This window comes from Vigna umbellata, chromosome 1, assembly GCF_029865625.1.
Source record: "Vigna umbellata cultivar VRB3 chromosome 1, Vumbellata_1.0, whole genome shotgun sequence".
NCBI lineage: Eukaryota > Viridiplantae > Streptophyta > Magnoliopsida > Fabales > Fabaceae > Vigna > Vigna umbellata.
In genome coordinates this window covers 96,367,547-96,380,268 of record NC_142165.1, presented here as the reverse complement: position 1 = coordinate 96,380,268, position 12,722 = coordinate 96,367,547, and the positions used below count along the sequence as shown (strand labels likewise).

The 12,722-nt window shown below is 30.3% G+C and overlaps 3 protein-coding genes across 3 annotated transcripts; 2 read left to right on the top strand and 1 right to left on the bottom strand.

Annotated features, from left to right (window-relative positions):
- The first annotated feature begins 5,495 nt into the window (after positions 1–5,495).
- On the top strand, positions 5,496–6,933 carry LOC124849151 (GDSL-like Lipase/Acylhydrolase superfamily protein). Its single transcript, XM_047327035.2, has 2 exons — positions 5,496–6,178; positions 6,252–6,933. The coding sequence occupies exons 1-2, from the start codon at positions 5,540–5,542 to the stop codon at positions 6,756–6,758; spliced, it is 1,146 nt and encodes a 381-aa protein (XP_047182991.1). The 5' UTR covers positions 5,496–5,539; the 3' UTR covers positions 6,759–6,933.
- A 1,458-nt stretch (positions 6,934–8,391) lies between these two features.
- On the bottom strand, positions 8,392–9,703 carry LOC124849152 (E3 ubiquitin-protein ligase AIRP2-like). The gene is made up of 5 exons (XM_047327036.2): positions 9,524–9,703; positions 9,275–9,437; positions 9,124–9,190; positions 8,774–8,996; positions 8,392–8,693 (listed from the first exon to the last, which is right to left on the bottom strand). The coding sequence occupies exons 1-5, from the start codon at positions 9,610–9,612 to the stop codon at positions 8,483–8,485; spliced, it is 753 nt and encodes a 250-aa protein (XP_047182992.2). The 5' UTR covers positions 9,613–9,703; the 3' UTR covers positions 8,392–8,482.
- A 1,126-nt stretch (positions 9,704–10,829) lies between these two features.
- LOC124849150 (uncharacterized) lies at positions 10,830–11,912 on the top strand. Its single transcript, XM_088115192.1, has 2 exons — positions 10,830–11,413; positions 11,508–11,912. The coding sequence occupies exons 1-2, from the start codon at positions 10,860–10,862 to the stop codon at positions 11,632–11,634; spliced, it is 681 nt and encodes a 226-aa protein (XP_087971318.1). The 5' UTR covers positions 10,830–10,859; the 3' UTR covers positions 11,635–11,912.
- Positions 11,913–12,722: the final 810 nt, after the last annotated feature.

The window sequence follows — 12,722 nt, the reverse complement described above, 5'->3', positions numbered from 1 at the left end:
AATAAAATAAATAAATTAGTGTCTGTTTGACTTAATAACCTTATTTATTTTTAATATTTATTTTATTTAAATCAACGTGGATTAATTAACTATTCAAAAGATTAAAATAAAATTTTTAAAAATAAGGTTATTGTTGAGTTAGTGAATATTAACATTATTTAATTTTTAATATTAATTAAACATTATTTACAAAAGTAATAAAAACGACTTAAAATCAACTAAATTGATGTTAAATTATTTTAATTAAATAATAATAATAATAAATTAGTTAATATTAATCAGAATCCGTATCAATGCTTAATAAATTAATTTCCATGATTTTTATTTAACATCAATTTTTTCTTGTTAATATTGACTTTTGATACACTAGATATTAATTTTCACTTAGTGAAATTTTTAAAAAATTATTATTCAAATATTATAAGTGGTAACACAATCATGGGTATGTTTATTGTTTTAGGTGCATCTTTTAAAACTCTCGTTAAGTTTTAATTAAAACTAGCAAAGAAATAAGCTCTTACTTAAAAAGAATACCTATTCTCTAGGTGAAACTTTATATAAACCAACATTGAATTAAATATAGTCTTTCATATGCATAAGATTATACATTCTTATTATATATATGTTCCAAGAATAAAAACTTAAAGCATATGAGCTCCATGAAAAGTGAATGAAATATGCACCTACTAAAACAAAACTAGAACAAAGTACAAGAAAGTACTTTTCTAGACTAAAAATAAATAGCTTTTTGGTTTATCTTATTATAGTGAAGGTTGCTCAAAAATATTTGCTACTGAAATAATTGTTACAATGTCCATATTTTCTTCCCATTTCGATAACATATATTAATAGCATGCTCATGGGTAGAGATAAAGACAAAAATGTTGATAGAATTGCTACCGAAAAATCGTGAGGAGCCATAGAAAACTAAGATACTTATTCGATTGCTTAAGCCATTATAGTGAATCATCGAAAAGATTTTTGTTAAAAGCAAAATATAAAATTAAAAAAAAAATCGTTTTTTTTTTCAAAATTCTGTAATTTTTCCCCTAAAATTTTCCACAATTTTTGTCTTTGAACTTTTAATTATCTATAATTTTTCTCCATGATTTCTTTTTTGTGATTTAGATCTTTAATTTTTAATTCCCTATAACTTAGCCAACTTTTCGTTGCTTGAGAAAAATCCATGATACCCATGACTTGTTTTACGTTATTGAAAAAGGATAGCAGCTGTACAAATTAAGTGATAAAAATTAAAAGAAATTAAACAAAAGTTACATATAATTAAAAATTAACTGGTTAAAATTAAAAAAAAATGCATATTTTATAAAACACAGGAACCAAAATTAAAATGAATAAAATAGTAAAAATCCAGCGCATCAATAACTATTAATTTTTTAAAATAAAAATAAAAATAATACTTTTCATTTATTATTATCAGTTAGGTTTTCACTCTAACTACGACTATATTTTTCTGTCACAAATAAGGTTTTTTGGGACAGTAGGGACTGCGCCATTGATAGAATTTAGCTTGAAGAACACATAGCCATAAAACATAAGCCAACCTAACTTAATCACGTAGCTTTCAAAGCTCAAACCACCTAACTGTATGTGACAACAATTTTCATCACAATATTTAAGGTTGTGGTTGCCATTACTTCCCCCACATGGACATCCATATTCTCACAACTTCTTCATATATATCATCAATCTGGAATCAAATTCCAATCCCTTATTTCCTCATTCATCCTCTTTCCTTTTTTATTTTTTTCAAGTTTCTGCATAAAGTATTTACACGTCTTCAAACGATGTTTTCACTGCTTTCCTCTTCTACCAGGAAAAGAACTATATTCCAATTGATGAAGAAAGACAAAGAGATCAACTGTTTATATCATTGGTGTAACTTTTCTATATAATTAATTCATTCAAAAGCATTGCTTATATAATTGTTTAATAAAGTTATTATAGCTTTTTTAAAAATATAAATTTTAAATTTAACTCAATTTTATAAAATCAGTCACTAAAATAAATCTATATTTATTTTATTTTGTTAACATAAAATTTATATAACTCTCAATAAATAAATAAATAAATAAATACACACACACATATATATATAATTATTCAATCTCGTTTATATTTCTAGAAAGTTATAATCTTTTTCCAGAATTGAGAAAGATAGAAAGAAACAACGGAAGTAATTAACATATATGTTGTTGGATTAATACATCATGCTTTTACCAAGAGAGCATAGAGGGCAAGCAATAAAAGAGATATTACATCTGTTTTATAATTAACATGTTTTTCTTTTGGATAATCATAAATATGTACTTTATAATTTTATAAAAATATAAACATTTTATTATTTGTATATATTTCAAAGGCATCAATCGATTTCTTTTACCTATTCAAATTTTATATTTATATTGTAACATTTCAATCTTCAAATAAAACGTTATGATATTTATAAAATATAACAGATTTGTTATCACTTAAAAATATAACACAGTTTTATACAATAAAATAATCCAAATAATAATTATATCTATAAAGAAACTAAACTTAATCACTAGACCAACAAGAAGTAGCATCGTCCTCCACTAGCAATATTTCAACACCGAATCATCATCTACTTCATCAATAAAGTGATCATCAGAGAAGAAAACATACAATACACCAAGAACAACCAAAGAAAACATCAAGGTAAGGTAGTGTTGAAAAAAAAACTTCATAAATAATTTCATGCATCACATATTTCTTGAATATTAAAACATTTTATAACTCATACAAACATATAAATATTTGACTCTAAACTAAATTATTTAGATACTATATATGCTTGACAGACGTTACTGAAGGTATGCACCCATGATAGTATTTATACTCTGCAGAGTTATAAACAAGAGTAACTCGACTTACTACCCATACCCGTGAGGTTAATCTTCCACTCCTAAGACTCAAAGGGCTAGAGTAAAGACCTCCTGTTATTGTCTCTGCCATCTTATTCATCTTTTTACATGGGTTGAATAGTTGATAAAATATCAAGATAACTATTTACCGAGTTTCATCATCAAACATTCACCATAACTTACTTGAATACAACACATCCTTCACGTTTTTCTCACACCACATATATTTCATTCTCACAATCACATATATCATCCAATAAACATTAATATATATTAACATTATAAATACTATCATAACTACTGGATAATGTGTGAACAACTACCATACATATTTGTTTTTTTGTCTCTTAAACTACCATATCCCTCAAGCACAATAAGAAACAAAAAGGGGCTAATGGATAGTTCTTTTTATGGTTTAAATTTCTCAATGGGACTCCCATTAACTATTTTAGAGTTATAGAATCTTTTCATCTATTTTTGAACTCATAAGGAAAAGGATCAAAGTTTTAAGAAGAGAAATCGTGTTCTCATGATACAAACATCAAACTTCTTATAAGGAAAGGAAAATATATATTATATTATTAATAATGCTCATAAAATAACAAATAAACAACATTGTTTTTAATTTATGTGAAAAAAAATTAACAACCTTCAACAAATAAAATCCCTTATTTTTAATTTATGTGGAAAAAAATTAACAATCTTCTAGGATTGGGCTTCTATATAAGATTTATTTTATAATAAGAATAAAAATCTTAAACTTCAATCATTATTAACTAGTTAATTCAGTAATTGATTCGTTTGAAGCCATTCATTCGAGATTTTAAAAATTTAATTCTAATAGGTGTGCTTTAGAACACTCTTATGTGTTATTTGGTATACTCTAATAAATAAAAAGATAATGATATTTTAACAACATTTTTTTGACAAGTCATCTGTGATTGATCTATGTTAGTGTTTATAATTATTATTATTGATGATAAAATAATTTTGGACCAAACATATAATGATACGTAGATGATGTTAAAATGTTGTTATAAAAATATTGATAAAGTATCGTTATCCAATAAAAAAATTGTCTTTATAAAAAGAAAATGAGTGAAGCAATAAGACAATGGGGGTTGGTGGCTATTAATAAAAGACACAACAAAGTAACTATAGATAATAGCTCACGTATTTACTTACACTATATTATAGCCTTTTTACTTTCATAAACTCACCGTCAAAGGGGTTGGTTATGTGGGGACAACTCATTCAATTATGTCTCAATAGTTACAATTTCAATCATTTAAAAAAAAAAGGTCCTTTTTCATCTCCTTCCCATTATATTTATGGAAAGTATTATAGAAATTTTAAAATAGACGGCTATTTAATGCTAATAATACACTTTTACTTTTTATTAATTTTTAACCTGTATTTTTCAAAAGTAGTACTTGTAGTAAACTTTTATTCATGTTATTAAGTTTTGTTTTTATGTGTGAAAAATTTATCTAATAAAATAGAAGAAAATTATGTGTGTAAAGAAGTGTAGGTTCCCAGCTACCTCTAAGGAGAATAATAAATGTAAGAGCGGCTATAGATCTACACGTCAGGACGGTGCATGAGAATCATAAGAGTATGGGCCAAAGTCAATTCAAGAACAAATTAGTCTTCAAAATACGACTATGGATTTTTCATTTTCTACATTTTACTTTTCAAAAATAATTATTTCGTTTTTTCTAAATTTAATTTTTTCAAGAAATTTTATCTTTTATTTCAGGAAATTGTTATATTTATTTAATGGGAATTTAGCTTTGATTTTTCTTCTTTTTAGAAAAATCTTTTTAGTAAAAAAGGTTATGTCAAGTAGAATTTAAGAAAATAAATATCAAAATCAAGTATTTAATGAAAAACTTTTATAAGAGGACATTTAAAAATAATTTTATTTATTTTCATTTCTTATTTTTTTTTTAAATTTTAAACAATAAATTATTTAATCTAAATCATTAATATATTGATCAATTAATATAAAGTTGTTTGAAACTTAATTAATAGTTTTCAGTTTGAGTTAGGTATTTTCGTTAACAAAACATCAAACCTAAAATCATAGTTTTTAAGAAGTTTTATTCAAAATAATAAAATTATTGAATAATCTTATAACTTTAACCCTGAATTTTTACTTTTAGCTTCAATTGTAAGCAATTTATCAATTTACAAGTCAAATACTATTCAAAAGTATTGTTTTTCTTGCATTAAATATATAATTTTATTTACTGTAATTTCTATCCTCCCTAAGACATTTAAATTGAATTTTGAATCTTCATGCACTACACTAAATTAAAAAAAAAAAAAAAGAACAACAAATTAATATGGTTTAACTGCGCCTATATTTTATCTTTCATTAAAATTAAGTCATAATTGAAAGTATTTTTGTAAAACCAATGGTGTGAGATAATCCGAATAGGTTCTTATAAAAAAAATAGTTATTTTTTATGCTTTCACTTAAAATAGAGTCAAATTATATATATATTTTAAAAAAATGTTGAATATTAAACCTTGAGGTAACGAAGTGTTATATATATATATATATAAGATGAAAGTCTAGCAAAGTGGGAACTACTCTTGTGTGGTAATTAAGGTACCCTTTTGAAATGGCTTCCTCTGTGACATCCATGTCTTCTTCTACCATCCTTCTCATTAGCATCTGCACACTGTCCTCAATTCTGTCAGTTCCTTATGCAACAGCATCTGAGGAAGGAAGGACAAGACCCTTTAAGAGGGTTTATGCCTTTGGGGATTCTTTTACTGACACAGGCAACACCAAGAACGCAGAAGGTCCAAGTGGCTTTGGCCATGTCTCAAACTCTCCCTACGGTACCACTTTCTTCAACCATTCCACCAACAGGTACTCAGATGGAAGGCTTGTGATTGACTTCGTGGCCGAAGATCTTTCTCTGCCTTATTTGCCCCCTTACCGTCACCGCAAAGGCAACGACACTTTCGGTGTTAACTTTGCCGTTGCAGGTTCCACAGCCATAAACCACTTGTTCTTTGTCAAGAACAACCTCTCCCTTGACATCACTCCTCAGTCCATCCAAACTCAGATGATATGGTTCAACAGGTACCTGGAAAGCCGGGAATGCGAAGAATCAAAGTGCAAAGACTTCGACGATACTCTATTTTGGTTTGGGGAGATCGGTGTCAACGACTATGCCTACACTCTTGGATCTACCGTCCCAGATGATACCATAAGGAAGCTTGCAATCAGCAGCGTCTCGGGAGCATTACAGGTAATATATTACAGTGGTTTTGGTTTTGGTTTTCTGATTTTTCGTCCTGATGAAGTAAAGTTGTAATTTGCAGGCATTGCTAGAGAAGGGTGCGAAATACCTAGTTGTGCAGGGTTTACCTCTCACTGGTTGTTTGACGTTGTCCATGTATCTGGCTCCTCCTGATGATAGGGATGAGCTTGGGTGTGTGAAAAGTGTGAACAACCAAAGCAACTACCACAACCTTGTGCTGCAAAACAAACTAGAGGAATTTAGGAAACAGTACCCCCAGGCTGTCATACTTTATGCCGATTACTTCAACGCCTACCGCACAGTGATGAAGAATCCGACCAAGTACGGATTCAAAGAAGTGTTCAATGTTTGTTGTGGATCAGGAGAACCACCTTACAACTTCAGTGTGTTTGGCACGTGTGGCACACCTAACGCCACTGCCTGCACAAACCCTTCTCAGTTCATAAATTGGGATGGTGTTCACCTGACCGAGGCCATGTATAAAGTTATTTCTAGCATGTTTCTGCAAGGAAACTTCACCCAACCTCCCTTTAATTTTTTGTTGGCAAAAAAAGAGAGGGCGGGGTGAATGCTTCACCCAAGAATAATGTTTGGGATTTGGTTCTCCTAAATGCTTTGATGCATCTGATTATGTATCTATGAGTGAGGGAATATTAGGTTTTATCTGTTTTGCCAGAACTTGTGTCCGCTGCATCATATATGAGAAGTTCAAAGGAGTATATGTTATGTCAGTATTTGTATTATCTTCGTCTGGGATTCAAATTGTGCTGCTTAGATTAGATATATTCCTTAAGCTATTAAAAATAAAGAATTGCGGAGAATATATAGTTTCGTTTGATGGGTTTAAAAGAATTAAGGAGAAGCAGTTCAGTGCAGTAAAAATTAGAAACAAGAGTGTGAATTGAGCAGCAATAAATAGGAATGGTGAAAGGAATTAAAGATGAAGAATCTAGAATACTATTAATGGACCACATAACACTAAATTCATGCAAGTCTATTTGATGTCTGCACATGCTGGTTGTTCTGGACAGTTATCTCTCCTTCCTTCCTTCCTTACCTTTGGGAAAGAAATATAATTAAAAAATTATCATATGAAACCAAACCAGATATCCTAAAAACTTTCAACAACATTTAAAACTAACCTAAGTATACGGTAATAATAATAGTACTACCAAAGCGAAAATGTTTCCTTTGAAATTTTAATATAGTGAAAAACGAAAATCTAATTGCAAAATTAAATTTGCCGATAAAATTAAAATTGCAAAATACATGTCAATTCTTGATTCACTATAATGTCTCATGAGATGATTTTGCTTATATAAAAAAATTCAATGTCTCAATTCATTAGTAAAAATTTCACAATAAAGATATGGTTGATTTGTAAACTTCCCAGGTATGATTCTGTTTACAATCTCTACTTTTTTGTCCAATATTTATAGGAAAACGTTTAGTTATCATAAAATGTTTTTAATTCACACAAAAATTATACTAATGATTATTATTAAAGCTAAGATAGAAAAAAGGCCAATTTCATTAAAAAAACTATAAAAAATAACTAACTTAGTTTTTCTTAAACCACACTTAATTATTATTATTACGGTTATATTATAACAACAATAATATCAATAATAGGAAGAATAAGATGGGCAAAAATAACAATGATAATTAATAAAAATACTTTTCTAAACATTAACTGAACTTCATATTCAGTGTATTTAATGATGTTTGGTAATATTAAACATACATATTTACGAATTAGAAGAGTTGGGAATTGTTTAAAACATTAGTTGTAAGTATTACTCTCCACTTCACACAAGAATCGGTCCAAAAATGGTAGTGGATTTCGTCATCATCATATAAAGTACACATCTGACTTTATTATTTAGTTGTTACTAAGATTTTTCTTTCCTCCCCACTTCACAATCATACCAGAAAAGTATTAAGGGTAGCTTCATTTTTTGTTATATGTATAATTTATATATGATACATTTTTTCTGCATAAATGAACAATAGAATCTTTCATCCATTTGTATCACCGTGGCTTGGCTTTCACCAATCATCATGTGATCTTTTGAATACTTTTAAAATACAAATGATTATATTAAAAATATATATAAAAATAGAATCAGTATAATACTAAACTTTTAACTCATAAAAATAAGATGATAAACACAATAAGATCAGTTCATGCAGTAGTGCAATAACTGAGTGATGGGCAACACAATCAATAGATTGTTTGGAAGTAAAAATGACCAAATTGTATAAACAGATGTTTAGCATTTTTGTCTTCAACTAAAATAAGTACTCGTAGTACATAAGGAAAACAGCATCAGGAGTGTATTGGGGAAGATTATTCACAAAGAGATAAAGACGCAAGGCATCTTCTCTGTTTATGGTTTGCATATCAATCACATCTCTACTACATGTTAGAACCCACAAATCCCCCGAATTAACTCTCTTTAAGCTTCCCCGGCAAAATGGACAAGATTCTGACCTTGTGTTCCTGCATCATAAAGTCATAAAAGATATACATTAACCGTTAAGAATAGGTTAATTTTGAAGGGGAAATGAGGTTATGATTACCAGTCATTGTAACAATTTATACACATAGCATGGCAGCAATCAGGCAAAACCATTTTGGTGGTAGATTCTAAGCAAATGCCACACTCATGGTCTCTCTCCAACTCATAATCTGAAGCCATCCTCTTGTCGTCCTTACTGGTTATCATCTCAGTGTTGTCATTTTCTTCACCAATGTTAGCTTCTATATCACCATGAAGTTGTTGGAGTGAAGGTAATATAACACCTGCATTTGTAGATTAATGAATGAAACTTAAGCACAAAAATGGAGAACACTTTGAGCGTTAATCGGAAACATATAGTTTAACTTAATTCAAATTTTTATTACATGCAGTAATATACTCAGTACTTACTGTAGAACTCCCTTACGGTTGCTTTCCTTCCACTTGAATACATATCTGACTTTCCATTAGTGTGCACCTAAAAACAGAAATAAAAATGAGAAAATCGAAGAAAGAAGCCATGAATTCAGCGTAGAAAAAAAAGAAAGGGAGAGATACTAACCTTATACACAAGCACACGGAAAAGATTAAAATGGCTGGAAGGTAGACAGGAGCATGAATAATCCATCCATTGAAAGAAAAACAGAAAAATCGGTGCCAGTTTACTGTATACTAACTTCATTTGAAGGTAATCCTCGCCATTCCCCCTGGTAATGGAAGCTGCCCTGCGAACAATTGAACAATTGAACCCGTATCCTCTGTATGCTCAACCAAATCAACAGAATACGAAATAAAGAAAGAGAGAACTTACAGCACATTGGCATGCTGGATATCAGCCTCAAGTGCCTTGAGGGAATCCATGAAAGAGGGTGGTGAATGAAGTATCTGGTAATACTGCATGGTGAAGGTATGAACTATGATCCTTAGGGTGGAGAATAAATGGAGTCATAGAACACAGAAAAATGGGATGGAAAATTGTTGGGAGTTGAGCCAGTTGACCAACAAACAGACAGAGAAAAAAGGCCTTTGAAGACGTCAGTGGCGCTTTATTGACCAACACAACATTTCTATCATTCGTTTCTTCTATTCAACGTTCCCATTTCCTATCAAAATTCAATTTTTTTTTTCTTTACCTACAATTTTTCGACTAATGAAAATATTTTAAAATAACAAACAATTGCAAAATATAATGTTTTTTAAAATCTTGTGTACAATGTCTGCCTTTTTAGCACTGTATAATGTCCTGACCAGCCTTCACCAGTAAACAAGGAGTCCTTCTTTTCAGCAGAAGAATAAATGTTGCAGTTGAACTACCACCATCATTTTTGTCCCTATATCGTAGGTTCTTTGGAACTTTCTCTTTGGATTAAATCAATATTCTGAAATCGCTGTTTTCCTTTAACAGATCAATCTCTACTTTTTAATTAACAAAATTAATTTAGATCTTAATTTTTAACTTTTAAAAAGTTAATATAATATGACATGACGTGGTACATTTAGATTTTATATAATTTTTAAATTCAAATATCTTCTAATATTTGTATTAAGAAAGAATCCATTTTATAAATTTTACACTGGAGTAATTCCAAGCATAAATTACTTAAATCCATGTGTCATTTCATTCAAAGTATTGTTGATGGTGTGTTTATAATGGGAAGATGATACGGGAGAGTGAGTGGATGAATTTGAGAGGATTTGAAGGTGAATTTTTTGTTGTTTATTTGAGTGAATTTGAGAGTAAGTAAAAATGTATTTAAAAGTAAAATTTGTGATAATTAGTAAAAAATTTGACCGATATAACAGATAAAAAAATTATTTAATTGATAAAAATTAAAAGTTATCAAAATATCCTTAGTAATACAAATAATGTAAAATGATAATTATTAATATTATATAATTGTAAAAATTATTATAAAGAGTGAAAAAAAATAAAATTTAATTTTTAAAATTTCATTATTATTATTATTATTATTATTTGGGGATAGTACTGTAAAATACTAACTTTTCTCTCCCAAATCCCCTCTCATATGAGAGATAGGATATTCAATTCATCCTTCAAATCAATGCATCCATTTAAGCCCAAATCGTTTCAAACGAACACCGTGATTCTTCGTAAATCCATCTTCTCTTATATGCGGGAATACTAAATGGTTTCAAGTAAACAGAGCATAAATTTTGCAAGAATTTATTTTGTATGTTTCGCCATCACAAACTTTTCACGAAAAGCCCAACACAGGAAGGCCATGGACCCATGTGGGACCCAAAACCCGAGCCCAGTGTACATACTTACACTTGGCAAGCTCAACCCATACCTCTATTCTGCAATGGCTGTCTCTACAATGTTCCACTCTTTTGCGCTACCCTGTCACCTTCGTCTTCCCAAAACCTTCTCATGCGCTTCACCAATGGCTACAACAGCAACGGCATCTCCGCGTGCAATTGGGAGCGATTGCGGCGTTTCAATCAAGGGCCTATTATACCCTGCACTCTCTTGTTCCAACACGCTTTACTTCAAATCAGCGTACAACGTGCAGATCGTAGTGGGCGACGACGAGCCCGAAGATAGAATCGTTTATCGCTTCAAGAAGGAGGTTCTCAAGGCTGGGGTGCTTCAGGAGTGTAGACATAGAAGGTTCTTCGAGAACAAACACGACAAGATCAAAAGGAAAGCTCGTCAAGCTTCTAGAAGAAACCGAAAGAGGTTCACCTTTTTACCTCTAACCCCTCACTTTTCTTTTCCTAAGAAATCAAATTATTTACGTTTATCTGCTCTGATGGATGTCGTGATGTGTCAGGAAGCCGCGGTCGAGAACTTTGGCAGAAAATAAACATGATTCTGAAAAGAAAAAGGATGCTGATGACGATGATGATACTGGTATTGATAATTGGGAACTACCTGAGGTAGATATTCCATACACTTGATGTTCATGTACAGGAACAAACGGAGAACAGAAAATATGACACTCTCTATTAACTACAATGTCAATCCCTCAAATTTTAGGTATTTGATTCCTTGTGTTCTACAGGCCTTGTACAGGGAAGTGACTTTAAATGATAAGTCTTGTATATATGAAAACTGATTACACCTGTTCTTAGTTGGTATGTACCTTTTTTTCAAACTTTACTGGTACCTGACTTGTTTAGACACTGAACATGTTAGTTAATGATGATCAAGACAAATGCAATTTCATATTATTTGATGATGAGTGAGGTAAATTTATACTTAATAGAAGGGAGATTTAACTGTGCATATGGAGGCTAACAAAGTGAGCTAACTCCCAAACATGGTGATAATGTAGTTACTAGAACTCACAAATATTTGAATAGCCACTTGACTTTTGGGAGCGTTTGAAGCATGTAAATGTGTGATATAGCTTATATTAGTTTGCACATTAGCGACAGGGGAAAATACAGAAGCAACAAATACTTGCTTCTGTCTATAAAACATGCGTTGATATCTCCATCATTAGTTCTCCAAAATTCGTAACCCGGTTTCTGTATTTATAGTTAAATTTGCAAGCATAAGATTTTTTATTTTTATTTTTACATTCGTGCAGTCAGGGCTGACCCATGTTATTAGCTGGAGATATGCCCTCTCTTACCAGAATGTGTTACATTATTATATGAACATATGTGATTCTTTAGTAACTCTTATAAAGTTTAATTGCATCTCTTGTCCATAAATTACAAAAGTGAAACTGCTGTCATATCTACACCTTGACCTAAAATTGGAAAACATTGAGTTTATTTCACATCTTTCTTATTTTGCACAGTACCTGAAGTAAGAAGTAAAGCTTTTCTGTATAAACAGGAGGCAAGGTTTCTAAGAACGAAGGTTTGTTTTTAGAGAGAAAGAGAACAAAGAGACAATTAGACTCACTCTAGTGTTTCACGAAAGTATCTTTCCACCTCTTTTAAGAAGAGAAAAAAAGACAGATAAAGTTGAAAATTATAAGCAGTACTACCTACAACAACAAAGTCGACAAATTATACTCTACTTATTGTGCTTA

Coding starts and splice junctions, on each gene's coding strand:
- LOC124849151 (XM_047327035.2), top strand. CDS start 5,540: ATGGCTTCCTCTGTGACATCCATGTCTTCTTCTACCATCCTTCTCATT. Junction 6,179..6,251: donor GCGTCTCGGGAGCATTACAG/GTAATATATTAC, acceptor TGTAATTTGCAG/GCATTGCTAGAGAAGGGTGC.
- LOC124849152 (XM_047327036.2), bottom strand. CDS start 9,612: ATGCAGTATTACCAGATACTTCATTCACCACCCTCTTTCATGGATTCC. Junction 9,191..9,274: donor TCCGTGTGCTTGTGTATAAG/GTTAGTATCTCT, acceptor TTCTGTTTTTAG/GTGCACACTAATGGAAAGTC. Junction 8,694..8,773: donor ATAAATTGTTACAATGACTG/GTAATCATAACC, acceptor TTTATGATGCAG/GAACACAAGGTCAGAATCTT.
- LOC124849150 (XM_088115192.1), top strand. CDS start 10,860: ATGGTTTCAAGTAAACAGAGCATAAATTTTGCAAGAATTTATTTTGTA. Junction 11,414..11,507: donor TCTAGAAGAAACCGAAAGAG/GTTCACCTTTTT, acceptor GTGATGTGTCAG/GAAGCCGCGGTCGAGAACTT.